Source organism: Coloeus monedula, assembly GCF_965178545.1.
Source record: "Coloeus monedula genome assembly, chromosome: 5".
Taxonomy (NCBI): Eukaryota; Metazoa; Chordata; class Aves; order Passeriformes; family Corvidae; genus Coloeus; species Coloeus monedula.
This window is the reverse complement of record NC_138785.1, coordinates 63,218,101-63,239,310: the sequence shown is the minus strand read 5'-3', so window position 1 is coordinate 63,239,310 and position 21,210 is coordinate 63,218,101. Positions and strand designations below refer to the sequence as shown.

Here is a 21,210-nt window from a genome sequence, read left to right as displayed (position 1 = left end):
TAGCTATATCCTGAGGGCAGTGGCAGCATGAGAAGCATGCTTGGGAAGCAGTTTCCAGATGTAGGAAAGTGACTTTCAGGCATCCACTCCAAGTTACATTCTCTACCTGACTGGGGCAGCAGCAATGCGAGAAGCTGCTAAGCAGCCCTGCCAGCTGAGGGGCCAGGCAGTATCAGCTCCTCTACAAAAGGTGGCAGGAAGGAAGAAATAAACTCCATTCCACATGATCTCCTGAAGAACAGGGTTACTTGCATTCTTTAACATCACTGGTACTGGGACTGTTTTCAAAGAACAGGCTACAAGCCAACACTTTCATTAAAATGGATGTATTTAACAAGAGCAAACCATCAAGTAAGATTTCTTCTTCACCATGCCACTGTTTTGTCTGCCAAGTTCCACTTGGAAAAATTCTAACGCCAGATTATAACACATTGTCTGGCTAAAAAAGGAACATAATGAAAAATAATTTTCATTTAGTACTTGGTCTTTTACAAAAAGCTGTAAAAATATTATTGTAAAATAGGTAAACAGCAACCCAGCAAAATTAACTACTTAATCTCCTTGCCCTGATATATAACCAACATAACGTGAACTCTAAACAAGTTGGAAGCCTGTTTTCCAGATGGCACCATTAACACCAGCAAACATCATTCAGGGGCTCTTTGCTAACAGTAAACAAGTTGTTACAGGAAAGAGCATATTGTTTGAAAGAAGCATAATATTCATTCACCTTCCCCACTCAAATGAAACAAGCTGGGCAAGGCAGCACTTTTCTTTTTCTTCCTGTGCTTTCAAATTCATTAAGCTCTTTTGCATCAAAATTTCAGTACTAGCTGTTTTAGGAATACCTTTTTCTTTCCCTGTTCAGGGTTTTCTACATGTTGAGAACACCACAAATATTTCTGGATAATATAGGAGGCACCATTCAGAAGTCAGCATTAGCTAATTAAGTAGAATTTACACACACAAGAAAAAACCCAAACGACAGAAAGCAGTTTGCTAAACTAATAAAAACCCTAGTAAGAAAGGCAGTTCTCTGAAGTTTATATGGCAAAGCCTCTTCCTTTCTCTCCTGCTGCACTTGGCACACAAGAGCATGGCACAGCTTTGACTCCTTTTAGCTCTTCTTGCTCAGAAGAATGGGTTAGATAAGAAAACTTAACTACAACAGAAAACTGCAGAAACAAAATGGGAATGTCTTACAACATCAGATTATAGTTACTTTATTGCAATTACATTTCAGATTAACATGTACATAATGGTATTTGCAAAGATGGGGGAAAAAAAAGAAAAATTAAAAATGTGCAGCCTTATGGTGAACTACTTCCTTCAATGAGAAAAAAAAATGTGGTGTTATTGCAGTAAACTTGTTGAAATGTTTGTTCTAACAGAGCTGACTGCCAGGGGAAAGAAACACTTTCTGCTGTTATTTTCAACCTACTGCCCAATCCCTCCCACCCAGTTATCAATTCCATGTACTTGCACGTGTGGTCTGTGAATATAAATAACAGATAGTTAATTAAAAATATGCCTGTGGGTTGATTCTGTAGTTGTAGGGCAAAGGTGGAAGAACAGGTTGTGAAGATCAAATTTAGAATCTTAGTATATACAGTTCTTGTAACCAGCAATATTCTTCCTTTGCTTAAAAGATAACCGAGAGGCCAGTTAAACAGGTCAAGCATGAATGACTAGTTTCATGGCTGCCATTATCAATCTACTTTCTCATAAGGTATATAGGTCAGTCTCTGAAGGTAAAAGGTCCAAAACACAAGGTTTTAGAACAAGCATGGACAACACACACTTTCTTTCAATTCAGCTCAACACTGAATAAACAACTACACAGGAGTATATGCATTCCCCCCATAACAATACCATAAGAAGTGATGACTATAACTTATCACCCTTGTTCTTAAGCATGTTTTTAGTCAGAAAATGTCTTGATGTGTATTCCTCCCACGTAAGAGTACTGCAGTGGAAATGCTGTCAGTGGAAGCTTTTATTTTCCAGCTTTGCTAAAAACTCGTGCCTTTTTAATGTCAAATTTTACTCTGTCTTGAATATAAAAATTTCCAGAAGACAGGAACATTCATCTTGCAATACTTCATGTATCTCTTATGACAATTAAAATAGACTTCACTAGCTGTTTTGTGTCAGGTGCATTAATATAAGCCAATGAAGTCTATCAGTTATTCAAGGCTCACAAGCACTGCAGTCATTCAAATGAAAGCAGGCAAGTGAAAGCGCCAAAGTTTTAGACAGCACGTACCATTCACAAAAGAAAGAAATTAAAACCATGGGTGTACAAGGGTGGTTAGTACTTAATATTTGCTGTAGTTCTAACTCTGCCACCAAGAACCTCAAGACTGTGTAAAGTTTAGCTCATCATCAGGCAGCTCTATAATTCACTTCCCAGTAAATAATTCTACTTTCCAAGAGACAGATCATTCAACACAAATTAGTTAATGGATATTGTAACAATAACATTATTAATAAAATTTTTGTGTGTTTTTTTCTTTATTCAGTGTGATAAAGTCTTAGGTTTAAAATATGAAATGACACTGTATACTTTAATTTTTCTGTTTCACTCAAAAAAAACCCCAAAAAAATTTATTTGTGATCTGCAAAGTATGATGCAGATGTATTTCTGACTTTGCTGCATTTATGTCATCATACTACAGAAAGCATTTAAACCTTTGAAGGCCTACAGAAATATCCATTTTTGATATTCAGGCTTTTCTTTGAACAGGTTAAAGCTGTCTCTAAAAACCCATTTTATGAAAGCATTTATTAAAAAAGACTCATTACAATAAAACAGGTCATTTCATAAAGACCTGTAGCGTTTCACCGTCATACAGCATTCAGAAGAAGACTAAGCTAAAACTGCCTGTTATTAAGTGATAGACTTCAATGGTGCTGGCAAAACATAACTACAGAGTACTTTCTGTTTTCCTAGTAAAAAGTATGTTTTACAACTCCAAGACAAATAGTCAGAATATAGAAGTGCAAACACAAGTGTTTATGTAGGGAGGTTGCAAACAGGCTGATGAAAACTAAAGATTACTTACTTTTTGAAGCTTTACACATTACTTGGCACATTGGCATATAAAATAAGATTCCAGCTTTGTTGCTGTAAGCTCAAATGGGAATTTAGCATTCACTCTGTCATAGGCAGGCATTTTTACTGTTTTTACATTTTATTTCTGTTAGGTTTTGATCAGAAACAGGAAATGTTTAAAAAGGAAACATTTCAGTTTCTTAAATACTATGCTAGGAAGCAATTATTGTCCATTAACTCTGAAATTTAGCCATTAAATTGACAAAAAGGCAGTCAATCCACAGTAGGGGATTAGTCCAAGTGAGACTGCAAGATACCAGTGCTTAAAATTTTAAATCAGAAAAGGAAGATGCCATTATAGGTTATAGATTAAATAACATATCTAAACCTTATCTTTAGGGTTTAAACTATACTGAAGACTAAAACCCAACAAACTCTTCAATATGCACACAAGTTTTTGAAGAATGGATTTACACAATCTAGATAAAAAATATTTTCAATGCAAAAGACTTTACAGACAAATAAACTGGGGATGTCGTAAGATTTCCTTCCCAGTATTCTAGCACAAATCAGTAGTAGGTTCCCAACCCTTTTAATACCCTTAACATACACAACTGAATCACATCATGTGAGCATCACTGTAGTTGGCTGACTTGTTGAGAAGTGTCTGATCACGTATTTAGCAAAAATGTTTTACACACAATTTAGACAAACACTGCTTCCCAAACCCTAGCATTTTAAGTGACATTGAGTATGACACTTCCATTCTTGAATTCTGAAACCTTTAAAGGCACGTAATAGTCCTTTCACACAAAGAAAGGTTTTTAGTTGTATATATACACACACAAAATGGATCATACACACACACCCTAAATTTTCTCAGTGCTCTTCTAACACTAGGAATCACTGCCTTCCTTCAAAAAAATCTACTAAAGTTATTTCATGTAGAAAGAATCAATAGAGGGCATGCTGAATAATAGAAGTGTTTGTAGATTTACTTTCCTACCAACACAAACACATTAAAGCTCTCCGCAGTGGATTTACTCAGCTCAAAGGGGTTTTAGCCCCTTGCCTGCTAATATCACCCCCTGGCCAGGTGCACACAGCTTTCTTCCTAGGTCACAGCTACAGCACCTGAATTCCAGATTAAGCAAGAGGCCAAAGACCATGAACAGGGAATAAAAAAGCAAAAAACTGTATTTTAAAGGATCAAAATTTCTTACATCTTTTGAGCTTAAGATCTTATTTGTTCACACAGTTATTGAAGGCCAGCCCCATGACAGTCACGCTATCACGCACAACAAATAATTTTTTCTAAACAAACACAAGCTAGGGACTTCTAAGTGCTTTGAATGAAAAGGTGAAAACTTAGTGAGAACAGGATAAAACGAAAACTGAAAGCACTTTCTCAGACAGGAAGCAACAATGAAGCTTTCATACAAAATATATAAGTTTAAAAGAAATTACAGGTTTTACAAGCAAATATTAAAGCTCATGAAAACTCTATCAAACAAAAGATTAATGCATTAAGCAACACCCACACTAAGAGTATGAAGGAAACCTGTATGGCACACACACTTTATATGATCATGACTTCAAGCATTCATTTGGGCTCACAAAAAGAAGTGACAGGAATGTGCAGGAGGAGGAGGAGGAGGAGGAGGAAAAAACCCATGTGTTGGGGAGAATAAGGGATCTGAGATGACAAGATACGAAACAGGATTTCTGGATTGGCCTTCCCATTGTATAGTTCAGCAAGTATTCCTGAAGTGACTGAAAACAGTCAGGAAGAGCAAAGCATATGCACAACACAAATGATATGTTCAGTCCTACACAGTGGGAACACAACTCCAAGCTCACTGAGCACTCACCTAGAAAAATACATAACCATTTTCACTGTTACATGAGAAGATCAGACAGTTGACACAGGTGAAAACTGTTATCAAGGTTGCCCAGTAAAGTAAGCCAAGCAAAGGTAAGTAGGCAGTCTTCCAAACGATTTTGCAAATTTTAGGTTTTGGTATACAGTTTTAAATGTAGTTTCTTTAATCTTTTGTCTGAACAAACACAACTAAGATACACTGACAAAAAAGAGAGCCACAAAAAGGCCAGAAAGCAACAAAAATGACCTCAACTACATCCCAGAAAATTATACATTCGGAAACAGGATGTAATTTTAAATACATTTAATAAATAACTTTATATGTTAAGTAGTTGGAGAAACCAAAAGATACAAACCCATTTTTTTCCTAATTAAGAAAAAAAGATATACTGGGTTAAACAGGTGGATCCAGCTCATATTTCCATCTCTAAAGACAGGGAGAAAGGCTTCTCACATAAGTCGTCTAAACAAATTAGAATGCAGGTTGTTACATGGAAAAGTGAGATATTAAGAAATAGAATATGAAGATTCAAAAAACACAGCTTTCATTCTCCCAGGGGGAAGATTATCAGTTTAGACATACAGGGATATAAAGTAAGGCCTAAATCATTCAATACATTTGTACATGAATGAAAAAAAAAAGGGGGTAATAACCAAGGTGCCAAAATCTGTTGATGATTCTGTGTTATCCAGGAAAAACAACTACAAAAAACTCAAGCAAAACTGGCAGAAAGATTTAATGACTAATTAAGTGATAAACGGCCAGATGAAATGCAGCAAACCACGAAGGCACTTTATCATTGCACGCACAATGATAAGCTCTGAACTACTATCACTCAGCGTAACACGAAAAAAACACCTCAATGCTAATAAGGCACTATTATCAGAGCTTTATAACCTGGGGAAGAAACTGAGAATGAAATGGAGAAGGTTAACAGAGACACTATTCAATGTCTTTCCAAATACAAAAACCAAAGGGAATGAACAAATTAAAAATATTTGGCCAATGCCAAATATTTCTACGAGTTTTAAAAGGCTTTTTAAAAATTTCTATGCTGCAAGTAGCCTAAAGAACATTCTGAATAAAGGAAGGACAGCACTAGCACCGCATTTAGAAAAAGCCCCTGGCTCTAACAGGCGTGTTGTAAATAACTCTGTAAATGATTCTCATGAGAAAAGGAACAAGAATATTGAACCTGAAAAAGCCGATCACCAACCTCTAGCATTAGCACTGAGTATTGACAGCAACTTCAGTGAGCCTTCATAAACTGGAACACACCCATGTTAGTTCAGGTATAAGAAAAAGCTGGATGGCATCCAGAGGAAGAAAAACTGCACTTCTTGTTTATATTAGCTTTATTCCAAAAGCTCACTACTTAAGTTAAGTGGGTTTTCTACTTATAAGAAGTCACAGGATGTCAGGCATCTCCCTCAGGGTCATGTTATTAACTGACAAGAGTAATTGAGACATTTGATAGAGTAGCATGGAACAAGATTTCATCCCCAGGCATTTCTGCCAGCTAAATTACTGGGGTGGGAGCAGGGAGCGAAGAATGTCTTCTTTGACATTAGATCTTCTCCCACTTATGAACAAAGTCTCTATATACCAGGAAGACCACTGATGTCTGAACTGAACTTTGTCACATTGCACAGCACTGTACTTACTTGGAGCTTCAGGCATACATCATTTTACTGCTTTAGCAGGAAGGCTTTACTGTAATTGAATCTGAAAGGGAGCACTGTCTGAATTACAAGGAAAATTACTTGCTTCTACTGTGAGAGGATACTAGTATGTTCACTACTAAACTCCACTCCTCCCACCATGCTCTACAAGGTAAGATGAACAAATGAATGTGTAGGTGGAGACTGACATGGCACAGAAAAGACAGATATAGAATTATTTCTATTTGAAAAAGCCTCTTTATGACTTCCATTATGACAAACTTGAAGCTGGATTTTTACTTATTTTTTCTGTCTAGGAATTTCCATTAAAATATGCCTCTGAAGTGCAACATGCAAAGCTTATCCCATTCTTAGTATTAATAAAAGTGCATAAGTAGTACTTCCAGATAGGGTCTAACTGTTCTACAATTAAGTTCAGAATCACAAATGCACTCTTTTCCAAAAGTGTCATCAGAGAAAAAATTAAAATTCCGCTATGTAACCCAGCATTGGATTAGACTGAAAAAGAAATAGCCAGTAACAGGTAAAAAACATGCTATGAATCCTGTGCCAAAAGATTTACGGCAATACACCAAAGGACCACATCACCTTAACTATTACCATAAATACTTACAAAGATAATCATCTTGCTAGAAGCCAGTCAGTTTTTAATATTAATTTTTCATCCTCAGTTTGCATTTAAGAGTGCTGAAATGTGTTCTGTTCCCTGGATTTCAGTGCCTTCTCTAGAAATAACCCAAAATTAACTACAAGAAAAATCATAATTTGGTTTCTTAAAAACCAAGCATCCAGCTGCTAAAGATCACCCACCTGCAAAACCTCTGTATTTGCAGACTACTTTGAGGCCCTGGCATCTTTCAGCTCTGCACCACTGAATGGGATTCTCAGACAACTGCTGAAAGGGAATTCTCCTATAGCTCAGCTTTCATCAGTCTTGTTCTCTGTTCATCCAGTGTTCACCTTTGCTACAGTACAGTCAGAAAAAGTTCCAGCATCTCATGAAGTCAGTAGAGGTCTTACTGCACTGTTCAAAACTATGACAGGATTGTATTGTAATCATGTGGTTTTACTGTGCTACTTTAAAAAAAACAGAAAGTAAAAAACAGCAACAAGAAAACCAAACCCCAAAGCATGACTGAATCATCAGAAATTACACTCTGTCATAAACATGAACCAGTTAATTTATGTTAGAGGAGTCAATGAATTTGCATTAACAATTTTCACAAATTAAATATACTAGCAATAGAAAATCCTTTTATGGTGGATTTTCAGTAGTAGCTCATTTGCTAGTATGAAGGAAATTTTAGAACATTGGGTAGGAAGCAGGCAAAAAGACTGCATGCACATAGAAAGTAAATAATGGAAGCATATTTGTCAAGCAATAATTAATCAAGAAAAAGTAGGAAAATGAAATCTTACAGGGGTGGCTGCCCATGGGTATCAACTAAAACAGGGAGAGCAACACATTTTGTGAGAATCTGCCTAGAATGTACTCCTTTTGGAGTCAAGTCCTACATAACACCTCCAGTGCCTCTTGGAAGTGTATGGTGGTAATTCTGATAGTGTTACACAGGATTTTATGCAGGAAAAGTTCTTTCTGTAAGCAGAAATCTGGTAAGTTAATTAAAAAAAAAACAAACAAATTCAACAATTTCAGGGAACAGCATACAGCTTTTTATTACAGGTTTTGTTTTCAGGATGAAACAAGCTTTCTAGAATCTCAGACACACTAAGGAGTAAAGGCATACACAACTAATGACAAAATAAAAATAATTTCTTTTGTTAGAGGCTGCCGTGTAAGCTTATCTCCAAAAGGAAAGATGTTCAATCTCTTTCATTCAACCACACGTAGAATATGGTAGTACTCCATTATCAATGTACTTTTAGAAAAAAGTTGATCTGTACATTTTACAACAATAAATGCAGATTCTAAGAGCTTTTTTGTTTCACTGGATTGTACTGTTGAGCTTTCAGTGTTCACCAGAGCCAGTCTGAGTCTCTAGAGAAATCCTCCTACTCACTTTCCACAAGTTCCAAAAGTTCAGTGGTATTGTGTGCAGTAACTATGTAGGAGTAAAGTTTCTGGAAAGACTGACATTCCACTTAAAAGCTGGCATCAAGTGTCACGTCATAAACATGATTTGTACATATCAAATATAATGACACAGAGGAACTGACTGGAGATGAAGAAGAAATACTTTGCACAACATACATCAACGATTTGAAAAAAGGTTTTATTAACTTTAGATGCTTAGTTGCTCATCCATGAGTGCTGAATCCTTTAATCCATTCAGAAGCCTGGATTCTTAACTGCGTATTAAGAACTAGGTATAATTAAGAGTACATTGCATGTTTTTCTTTCACACTTTTAACCTCCATGATCAGATCTTAAGATGGTACTACTTGTCCCAAGAACAATTCGGAGTTCTTATATTAGCATACTTTGGCAGGCATTCTATTTTAAAAGGTAATAATAGGGATGGGAGAGAAGAAAATAACATTTGTTTACAGAGCTGCTCAAGTCTAGGACTCAACACTACTTTCTCTGGGACGAGCAATGCATTTGTCGATATGGTAATAGTCTTAGTCACACCACAACTGCAAGTCATCAAATAGCATTAAATTGAAATGGGAACAACTTCTGCACCCCCACAAAATGAACATAAATTGTAAGGAGAGCAATAAAAAAAAAGCATGTAGGTGGAAGACTAAGAGCGATATTATAGACTATAAATTTTAAAAGTGGAGGAAAAACTATTCTCCAAAGCCGTATTTTTCTAGTATAGCTATTACTGTACAATGATCTTTTAAAGTCATTAAAACAATTTTACACATAACTAATGAGCCAGTCCTGCTGCTTTTTCTATGCAGGCATCTCTGATGAATCCTTTATGAATGAGCTGGGATAAATCTGACATAAATCTGCAGTTCGAAAACTGTAGAGTTACAAGTAAATTAGCATTTTGTCATTTGTTAGTTGATAACCATCAATATTAACCCTTTCCACCAAAAAAAAAAAAAAAAAAAACAATGAAAAGCAATGTGAGAAGTTGAGACCATAGAGCTCACCAAGTCCACATATTTTTGTAGGTGCAGACAGAAATTATCATAACAACCTGCAAAATGCTCATGGAATTTCAGCAATTCTGCAGTTTGAGCACTTCACCACATTGACACTCCACCAGTCCATTTGCTGTCAAAACAGAGGGGCCCTTAAAAAGGACCATTCCAAATGTTTAGCAAATGCACAGTGACCTACTTAATAATAATTAACTTCCAATAATTAACTAACTTTTCAAAGGATTAGCTTTACTTCCCAGTTTACTGTTCCCAGTCTCACCTTCCGACTTTAACAATGAAGTGGGGCTGCGGCTGCTGCAAGGGCCCCCCCAGCAACACAACAGCTCCAAGTCCCTCCTTGATTACTGTACTCTAACAGGGATTTGTCTGCACAGTGGAACACACCTACAGGATCCTTTTCAAAGGAAACTGAATAGAAAGATTCCAACCATTAGATTAAACTTTTAAATTTGTACAAAAGGAATGTTGAGTCCTTCGCACCAAAGAATTTACAGGGCCACTCCCATTTCATTACATCATTTACTAATACGAATATACTCCTCCACTTGTACCCTCATTTCTTCCAGCACCCTGGGACTATGCTAGAAATTTTGTTATCATAAAGAGATTAAGAAATCGATCCACCTGGAAAATAATAGATGAAGACTGAGCTAGGGCACTTCTCATTATCTGGTTCATCATGTGAATGTAAAAAATTGTTAGCAGTAATAGCATCTTTGTTATCAGCCAAAAAAACTATTTATGTATTTCAAAATGGTGGAAGAGGGAAAGATGGAGAATGTTTCCTCAAATAAATGGGTGTTCAATTCTCATCCCATATAGGGTAAAAATATCAGCATGTTGCTGACAACAGCAGCAGACACCAAAAAGCCCATTTCCATTGTTCTGCACCAACAATGATGATGTCCCAAAATTTTATCAGAAAATAGAGTCATTAACTTTTGTTTGGATAGAATCCTTTCTCTCCCACAGCAAAGCCTGGCAAATGAGTTTTCCAGGAGCCTGAGAATTTAAAGGTAAAGTCTGAAGGCGCATTAATAAACTGACAGATAAATTGTTAAGTAATTAACACTTCAAGGCAAAATCTTCTCCTTCAAATAATCAAAGATTTTTCTGAAATTTCTTCAAGCTTTGCACAAACATTTCACTTTGCCTCGAGTTAGTTTGTAATAGCTAACTGCCAAAAAGCAAAGACACAGAAGTGCTAAAATAGAGCTTTGAAGTAAAGGTTCTTGGTAACCTGAAGTGGAAGAGGCTAACACTTGGAAAATATTTGTAAATTAGAAAGGTTCCCTATTTGTTAGCTATCATTTAGCAATGCCTTGGAGACAGACACACCGTTGTAAATTGTTGCAATGCATTGTAAACTGTTTAAAAGATTTTTTTACTATTTATAAATTCAAAGTCAGTCAATTAATAAAATAATTCTCTTCCTAGAGATACAAAACCCTCTCATAACCTAAGTACACTCAGAACTCTGTATATCTACAAACAAAATACAAGAAATTGATTTCTGTCTGCAAAGTTCTCTGTACAAACACCTTCCCATATGTTCTCAATTCTAGAACAAGAGATTACAGCAAAATCACAGACAAAAAAACTCCAACTAGTTCCTTAAGAGACCTTTCCTCAAGCACTGCAATTTAGCTTTGCAATTTCACCTTTCCAAACTTATTGGCTAACAAATGTGCATGAATGATGTAATAAACCAGTAAAAATCTGTTTTATGCACATATGAAAAATTACCATCTTCACACTACCCCCGGTTTCTCTAGTATGAAAAATTACCATCTTCACGCTACCCCCAGTTTCTCTAGTACCTTAGCATGACCTCTTTTACCTGCTCACTGGCAAACAGTGAAAGAAAGACACTACATGCTTGAATGTATTCAAGCATTACAAGAAATGCTAACTCTTCCAGATAACCTGCAGCACAATAAATGTTCACCTGGGGTGAGAGTCATCCAGTTCATGTCACCGTTGTGGCTGAAGCAGTTACTTAAATCCAGACATCACAGTCAAGTATTGATCACCATCTTATTGTGAAAAGTTTCTCTCAACTCTGCTTTCCTTTCATCTGAACCAAAAGTAAAACATCTTCTGGGACACATAAATCTACTTTCTAACTCAGCAATACAGGGCACTTACCTGTGAATTCAGGCATCTCTTTTAAAAAACATTAAGAGCAGCAGTAACAGATACTCACATGGTAACTAAGTCACCACACTGAAAGTGCTTTTTTCCCAGCTCTGCTTTGTGTATAAGTAGAGGAAATGGTTTCACTAGCAAGAATGATGTTTTTAAGCTTACTTGGAGGATTTGGTGTTGGGAGCTCCAGAGCTCTCATCCGTGCTCTCTCTTTTCACACTGCTTTAGGGCTGTATCTGAATGAAGGAGATTCTACAGAGTGGTTGAAACACAGAAACCAGAAAGGGGTATATAGCACCTGGACAGAAAGTGAGGGGCCTGTGCACCTGAGAGGCATAACAGTGTCTTACAGAGATTAGAGTCTTAGTCTGTTTCAACAGACTTCACTAGCACGCAGACACTGGTCCTCTCTGCTATACAAGAACTCTCCTGTAATTTGCTTACATGGATCCTGATGACTCAATGGCTTTAAGATTTCAGGAGCCCTAATTAGTAGTGTATAAGCTTTCCTCACTAATAAGCTACCTGCCCATGAATATCCTTCAAAGAGTAACCTTTTTTTTTCACATTTATTTTTAAACATGAAAGCTGCCATATTGATATTCATTCCATTCCTACACACACAAACCCCAACAACATACGTAAGTAGAATGCAAGACTTTTGGGTAGAACTACAAATGCCCTCCTTTTCTTATTTAACACAACAAAACCAGTATCTATAAATTACCCTAATGACTGAACATTTTTTTCATTAAACCCAGATTCAATTTGCTCAATAAACTCTCAAAGTACTGTTACATCCTGTTGTGAAAGAAATTATACATGGAATAATATAAACACTACCTAATGATCCATTAGCAGAATATAGAAAAAAATATATGAAAAACTGCTAAGAAAAAAATGGCAGTGTAAGAGGTTGATCTAAAGGAAATACCTGCACAGCTGAGGATAGGTGTGTGCTTAAGTGCTTTACTGAGTCAGAGCCAAGACATTCCTTAATTTGCTGGATTACACTACAAGGTATGGATAATGCTGCAGGAATAGATGATGTGATGTGTGCTTCCAGGAAACAAATTACTTAACATTCACATTGATGCTATAGCCTTAAACACAGTGTATACTAAGAAAAACCAGAAGAAAAAGCACAGATAATAAATACAGATACACTATTAAGAGTATTACAAGAAAGAGCAAAATGATTGAGGTTGGAAGGGACCTCTGAAAGTCATCTGTTCCAACCCCTCAGCTCATGCAGGTCCACCTAAGTTGGCTGCCCAGGACCGTGTCCACAGAGTTTTTGAGTATCTCAAAGGATGGAGACTCCATCGCCTCTCTGGACAATCTGTGCCAGGGCACAGTCACTCCCACAAGAAAAAACAAAAATTATATTTACTGATGGTCCAAGGGAACCTCCTGTTTGTGCCAGCTGCCTCTGGTCTTTGTGTTGGGGACTACTGGAAAGACCCTGGCTCCATTCTTTTTGCATCCTACCTTCAGCTATTTATGCACATTGATAGATCCCCCTTGAGCTTTCTCACCCCCAGGCTGAAAAGCCCCAGCTCTCTCAGCTGTCTCCCACAGGAGAGCTGCTGCAGCCCATTCATCATCTCTGTGGCCCTTTGCTGAACTCTCTCCATGTCTCTCTTGTACTCAGAAGCCCAGAACTGGATGAAACACTCCAGTGCTCACTGAATGGGAAGGATCTCCCCTCACCTGCTGGACAATGTTTCAACTACTGTAGCCCAGGATACCAGTGACCTTCTGTGGGAGAAGGACACATGGGTGTGTGGCAGATAGTCCTGAGGTGAAACTGCCTTTCCAGATAATTAAGATGTACAGTGTGCATCTCCTCAAACAGAAATCACAGTTGATTTATTGAAAATTATACAAACTTAAAATTTGTAATAGAAGTAATTTAAATTTGAGTAAGATATCTAAGTCACCATTAAAGAGGAGTGTTCTACACATTCAGTAAGATTTGAGATAGCTTTCTGTACATCAGTGCACTGGTCTTTTCTGTCCTCTTCTACATCGCTCTGAGTTAGTCATGATCTTAGTGACTATTGAACATTACCCAACTTCTAAATCTTCCAAGAAAGAAGTCAGAGCAGCCCTTCCCAGAACATTTGGTCTGGAGCACATTTCCTTTCATAAGGCTAAATCACAACACACCATGGCTGAGAGTCCAAATCCTTCACTTTTCCTAGACCTATCAGCAACTTGAATGTTATTTATTGGTAAGGACTCTAGTGACTCCAAGGAACACATTCTGTGTCAGTTCTTATATTTTGAGAACTGCTGAAGTGCCAATTTTCTGTTTGAGATAACACTTTCTTTTGTATTTGTTTTCACATGCACATCTTTGAATTTGTATTTTTACTTGTACTTCTTTCTGAAGTCCTACTAAAATGCCCATTTCTAAGTAGTGATGCCCAGAACTTCCTTTATTTTAATACAGTTCTGGAAACTGTTAGCACTAAGACAAATGGCATAACTCTAAAACAGCCATATAAGAAAATAGTGTATTATATGTTATTGAAGATATTTTCTATCTAAATCCACTAAAATCATGGTTTTTAGAGACTCCAGCAAGACACAACAGTAATGGTAACTCATTCTGCTGTGTTAAATATTTGCGTATAATAAGAAGGGCACAGGAAGGGCAATGACAGTGGCACCAGGCACCAGTAATATTTTAATGGGAAGAGATTTAAAGTAATCAGGAATGAGTCACAACTGAAATGGAGAAATACATCAATACTCAAAAGCCCTCTTTTATTGAAGCACAAATAAGCAGCATCTCTAATACAATGCTGTATATGTAGTAATCATTAGCAAATGCATAGGAGTGTAAAGAGAACTAAGATAAAAATCAGTGGGATTTTAAAAGTCCAACATTTGTGCAGAGTAAGAAAATATCCAAATTAGCTAGAGAAGAATACCTGACAGAACCTGTGTGCAAAATACCACTAAATAGCTTGTATTGATTTCCAGAATCTTGCATGAACCACCGACAGAAACCTATGTATTGCTCTTTCAAATTGTATTATAACTAAGCCCAAGATAACTTCATACCATATTCCTATTATAGTTGCTATTCTTTCCCTGCTGAAGCATACTAAGAAACTGGAAAATGAAGAAAGAAAACATACCTATTAGCACTGACTCTAAATTATCATGTAATTAATGTTAGAAGTGTCAAATCTCCATAATCTCTCAATTCTTTTACAGATGGGTTAGATGACAAAATTGATCCTGAAAAGTGAGGCACGTCAGAAATTCAGGTATCCCAAAAAAATTCTCCTCCATGTGGAATAGGGAACCCAGAAGGTTCCAACAGTCAATTCTGAGTTAGATGCACACAATAGATTTGCTGACACAGCCATAATACTGGCCTGAACTATGAGCAGAGCTCAGTTGTGCTTGGTATTTGCCACATGATATTCACACATTTAATAATTTTAAACTCTTAGATAGCCTTATTATCTTCAGTAGAGAGACTCATATTTGTGAATACAAGGGCATGTACATAAGCAGTTTCACAATCAAAAGTCCAATTCTAAAGAAAGCTAAAGAGCAGTGGATTTGCTAGACCTTGAGCACAAGACCATCTTGCACAAGTGGTAGCTGACAAACTGAATTAAAAGTGGAACTCAGCAGGTGAATACAGGAGGACCTAGGCATTTTTTGTTCTACATTTCACACAAGACTTTTCTCTCATCCCATAAATTTCCACAATCTTTGAAACTGAATGGTTTCACAGCAAGTGGGGGAAAAGAACCTCGTCATTCTGCCTTTCACGGTGTATGATGACTGTAAATCTAAATTCTTATCTTACTGCTAACATTAACTTCAATTTTGGCTTCGTGTACCAGCTTATTACTCCCTCAGTCTACATTACAGTAGTATCTTATGCATCCACATTAGAATTCATATTAAAGCTACAGTTAGCATGTGTTCTAGCCAAATAAAGAAATGAAATTGAAACATTATTATGCTAAATTTAATTAAATCTCCCTGCCAATTTTTCAAACATCTTTCCTATTGCTTTGCACAAACCTGAAAAATTAAGATAGGAAAACTCGAAAATATGCCCAAAGAAAGCTGCAGTAGAAAAGACTCTTCCACAACAACAGGTTAAAACAAACTAGAGAAATTTATTTTCCTACTTTACAGTGTCTTTAAACAGAGTTTAGAATAAACATACACACAATAATCTCCCAGTGTTTGATGTAAGCCAATTTTGCATAAGAATTGCTATCATACTTACCCTTTTTTTCTGCTTTCTCCCTGCTACGGGAGTTGCCAGGAACTGAAGAAGCTGCAGAATCTGCTGAAGATGTTCCAGATCTCTGACTGTTTTCGCTATGGTCCACAGGAGCAGCATTTAGCTGGGACCTTCCAAGATGCTGCTGGGGGTGAGAGGGACTTGCGGTGGGATCAGGATCTGAATTCATTTTAGCTGCCAAAGAAGAAAATAATGATTAGTTATAAAACAGCAGGATTACAATGTAAAACTGAATAAAAATTTGAAATATGAATGTATTTGTTTAATTAGGTGAACAAAAAGCTTAGAAAAGGGCAAGAAGGCTGATAGCAACTTCAAGATTTATTTATACATTCTTCAGTAATGCCAAGCATGAGCAGCTATAGTTGACTGAGTCTGACCATATATTCAGCATTATGCCAGAACGACTGTGTTTTTTCATAATAACTGGGTTTTAAGTGTAAATAAATGCTAAAACTAATTAATCAATCCTGTAAATACCGCATATAAATTACTTCTTTGAATTTAATGTTCTACTTATACATGCTACAAATAAAGACTAGGCCCTAACTTTTAATGGACAAGTCTAGAATAATAGAAAAATTAATTTCATATGGAAGGCCTTGTTAACAGTCATCACCTAATCAGGAGACAGAGAAAGACAATGGTAAGAAGGGAAAGGAGGAGGAGATGTAGGATTCTGCATGGCAAAGTGGAGGAGGAACCACCAAGGATGCTGTTTTTGGACACTACCAACTCAAGTGCCCATGATTCAAAATAAACTTACTTTAAATACCTTTATATCTCAATTCTAGAAAATTTTATTCATATGTGGCAGGGAGGGAAAGGCCTTACACAAGAACACCTTTTAACTGTAAGCCCTCTGAAAAAGAAGAGGGGATCTCTGCTCTGTAGTAAAAAGTTCCCTAAATAAGTAAACTTGTATAAAAATCCCTACTGAAAGTTTAGCTTTCACAAGACAGAAGTAGAAAGGTATGCATATACTGCCACAGCACAACACATAGTAACCCTTGCTGCTTAAGAGCAACTTCCCTGAAGTTAAGCACTTTGCAAGGAGCATTGTAGACAGTATCCAGCAAAAACCAGTATTTTTAAATTCTGTATAAATACAAAATTAATTCAGAATACCGACCTGAAGATGTCCTTATAAAGATGAAAGTAGTATAGCCAAAACCAAAGACACCACTTCACTAACAACTTTTTCAACTCAAAGAACACTAAAATCACGACAGGGTGCTAAGAGTACTAGCCATGATGCCACTGCCAAACGTATTACTTGTAATTTGACAAGTAATTTTGGCTGCCAAAATTAAGTTTCCCTAAAGCAGAAAATATTTTACTGATACAAGTAAATGCATTTCTGTATTATGTTTCTACATCAAGTTATAAATAAACCAACACAGTTCAGTTCAACCTTCAAACAGTCCTCGGAAAATACAGAGATTAAAATACCTTCCCGGTAAAGCAGCATGAGTATTTTTAACCATTATACAATCACAAAAGTTACTGTGCCTCCAGTTTTAAACTTGACCTTAGCGCTTTGTAAGAGGGACGGCGAGCGCAGCCAGGCCGCACCCGCGGCGCCTCGCGGGGGATGCGCGGCACGGACTGGTCCGGCTCCTTCCAGAACGGGCAGCACCAGCACCTCTCCAGCACAGCCGCGAGCAGAGGCTCACCTCCCAGTCAGCCAGCTCGCAAAAACACTCCCGTCCCAAAAGTCACTCTCAGCTTGTCCTACAAAGGGTACCACCAACTTTTCCACCGGGTTGCTCACAAGCTAGCGGGAGGTGACTCCGCACCCACCGCGGTGACTCCGCACCCACCGCCGCCAGCCACTCCCAGGCGGGAGCGCCGGAGTTCGCTCGGCCTCGCTCGTCGCGAAGTCCGGGAGTGCCCGGGCGGCCCTGCCACTCCGGAAGGCCAGGAAGCCCCGGCGAGGGGCGTGAGGAGGCTGGCAGCTCGGGCCGTCCTGCACGGGGTCCCGCCCCACACGCTCACCGAGCCCGGCCGGGCGAAGTCAGCAGCGCACACCCCCGATGACAAATCTCCCCGAAGCTCCGGAGGCGGCCGGGCGCCGAGTGGGGCTCCGCCGGCAGCCCGCAGCCCTTAGGGGCGGCCCCGGCCCGCCCATCGGCCGCTGCCACCTCCCCACCCCACTGCCACTCACCGCCCTCTGCTCTCAGGGAGGGCTCCAGTGAGGCTCCGCCGGGCCCGGGCGGGGCTGGCAGCAGGAGGCGGAGGCGGCCATGCAGGGCCGGCCGGCCGGCGGAGGGGCGGCTGGCGGCGGTACCGGGGGCTGCTCTCGTGTGCGGCCGCGCCTCGCGCAGTGGCAGCGGGCGGGGGATGGCCGCCCATCCGTGGGGGACGAGGGGGTGTCAGGAAGGAGGCGGCCGAGGCGGGCTTGGGCAGCTCCAAAATGGCGGTGCCGGGTGAGGCGGGTGGGGGCCGGCGGGCCCGGGGTGCGGGTGCAGCCCCGCTCCAGCGCTCTGGCGGCGGCAGGGTCGGTGTGAGCGAACCCGGGTGCTGCACCCGACCCTCCCCCCTAGCGCGGCGTTTCTCGGTACAGAGCAATAGGAGCGAAGGGAATGGGAAAAAGGGCGGTAACTGAGTAACTGATTTTTTCTAAATGTCCTTTAAGTTACTGCTACTACATCTCTGCTACGTATGTGGAAGTTTTCTGGGCAGGAAGCGAGCTGTAAAGTTATGTGTCAATTGCTGTTGTTTTGATGGTGAACTTACTACTTTTTAGAAATAATTTTTATTTTCGAGCTACTTTAAATAAATCAGTGTCCCTGTGTGGTACTTTGAGTAGCTTTTAATTAAAATCCCAATCAAACAAACCTACAAATTCAAAGTAGGAGATTGAATTTAAACTGCAGTCATTCAAATAAGTTATTTGTTGATTTTCACAAGTTCCAAGTTTGCAGGAGATCATGGGGAGCTTTCATGTTTTTTAAATATCAGTTAGATCTTCTTGGTCACTACCTGTTGAGTTTTTTAATCCCCACACAAAAATGTAGCCCCCAGTGTCATTTCCTTGCCTTGGAAGGCATAACAAATTTTTTTTTTTAACAAAACAAGTTTAAGCAAACATGTTAAGGTTCTGTTTTCTTCAAAATAAACTTAAATTTGAAAAAGAACCCTACATTTACTTTTAAGAAGATCACTTGCAGTCTGAGTGTAATGTGGTTTCATCAGGAACATGCAATACCAGCCATGTGTTACCTGTTGTTTCTTAAGACTGACAGTATGACTTCACTCTGATATGACAAACTTCTCTTGCAATCTGCTCCCCCTGCTATTCACCTTTCCTTCAAGATATTACTTTATACAATTGATTTGATATTTAGTGGGGGTGCTTAACAGATGTAACATGCTTAGGGAACAGGTGGAAATGAGGGTGGTAGCTGGAAAAGTAACTAAAAAGGAAGTGTAAAATAAAGCCTCCCCTGCTGCTTTCCACCACAGGCACAGTCACAGTCACACATGGCAGAAGCCATTCCAGAGGAGCTCAGTTCAAGGGTAAAATTGCCATACTGGCTACTAACCCACACAACAGCAAGGCTTGATGTAAAATATTTTGTGGTTGCTTAAGTCTGATCCTACACTGAAGATGCACGTTAGTGCCATTGCTGAATTTGATCAGGTCCTTTGTTAAGGCGAACTAAACCTTTGTAGTAAATGAATTGTCACGCACACCTTATGTACTCACATGTGTTACATAAATACAGATAATATTACTGTGAGTAAACCAAACTCAGACATGATGACAACTTCCATTATCAATTCCACTGATTTCACTTTGGTTTTATCACAAATGATGAGTTCCCATCTGGCATTATCACAGTTGCAAATTGTTACAGCTACAGAGAAGAAACATGGAAGTACTGTAATAACATGGCACAGCACCTATTTAAATTTCAGTTATGACTCATGGCATCAGTGGAATGGTTGAGGTTGGAAGGGACATCCTGAGGTCAGCTGCTCTTCCCTCCTGCTCGTGCAGGGCCACCTAGGGCTGGTTGCCCAGGACCACGTTGAGATGGCTTTAAGAGTATCTCTGAGGATGGAGACTCCATCACCACCTTGGGCAACCTGTGCCAGTGCTTGGTCACCCTCCCAGTAAAAAAAGAGCTTCCTCATGTTCAGAGGGAACCTCCTGAGTTCCAGTTTGTGCCCACTGCCTCTGGTCTTGCAAATGGGCACCACTGGAAAGATCCTGTCTCCGTCCTCTTCACACTCTCCCTTCAGGTCTTCATGTACATTGATCAATGCTCCTGAGTATTCTCTTCTCTGGGCTAAACAGGTGTTATGATCAGGTTCTTAAAATTTTTAGAATGAGATGCCTCTGCCTGAATCAAGGTGCAAATGTGACCATATGCCAAAGTCAATAGTATGGATTTTATTTAACAGTAAATGAGAGAGAGAAAAGAGAAAGAAAGAAATAGAAAAAGAGGTGAGGGGAGAGAAAGATAATGACAGAGACCGATTAAGTAGAAAATACCACCACTCTGTGGATCCCAGTGGTGTCCCGTTGATCCTCTCCATCTGGTCTTGGTGCTGAGGGTCCCCTGAAAACATAGGGTTCAATGGATTAATGCACATTTGTGCTAGGTGGGAACACCCAGGTACCTGCTCTGAGGGGCACAAGTTTGACACACTTTAACAACAGACTCTGGATCTGTTGCATCCCTTTGCATCCCATGCAGTGCTCTGGTGCAAGGCCTCTGGACTCAGTCTGGGCAGCACTTGGGGGGTCTTTGATGGATTATGACACCCCCTCAGCTGCCCCTCACTGAATGTCCTGTGGATGTGGCCTTCCTGGGGTGGGGGGCTTTACAGCTGGCCCAGTTTGTGTGAGGGAGGATGGGTGTTCACTGCCTCTGACCAGATGTTATGCCACACACCCAAAACTCTCCTCCTCCCCCTTTGGTTGGGGAGCAGTCTGTGCAAACCTGGCCACAGCGGATAAGCCTGTGGGCTATGGCCTCCCCAACCCGAGCCCAGCCAGGGATGATTTTCAGAACAGCTGCTGGGTTTGGCTATCTTGTGGGTGCATTCTTCTCCCTCAGC

General features: G+C 39.2%; 1 protein-coding gene across 2 annotated transcripts in view; it reads right to left on the bottom strand.

Moving 5' to 3' along the window:
* The window catches only part of WFS1 (wolframin ER transmembrane glycoprotein), a 33,149-nt gene extending 14,889 nt beyond the window's left edge, over positions 1–18,260 (bottom strand). The window contains exons 1-2 of one of the 2 annotated variants that reach the window (XM_082282239.1): positions 18,136–18,260; positions 16,120–16,311 (exon numbers count right to left, since the gene is read on the bottom strand). In XM_082282239.1, the coding sequence (XP_082138365.1) occupies positions 16,120–16,306 (187 nt within the window). In that variant the 5' untranslated portion in view covers positions 16,307–16,311; positions 18,136–18,260. The other variant, XM_082282240.1, reaches the window with a different exon arrangement.
* Between the last annotated feature and the right edge of the window lie 2,950 nt (positions 18,261–21,210).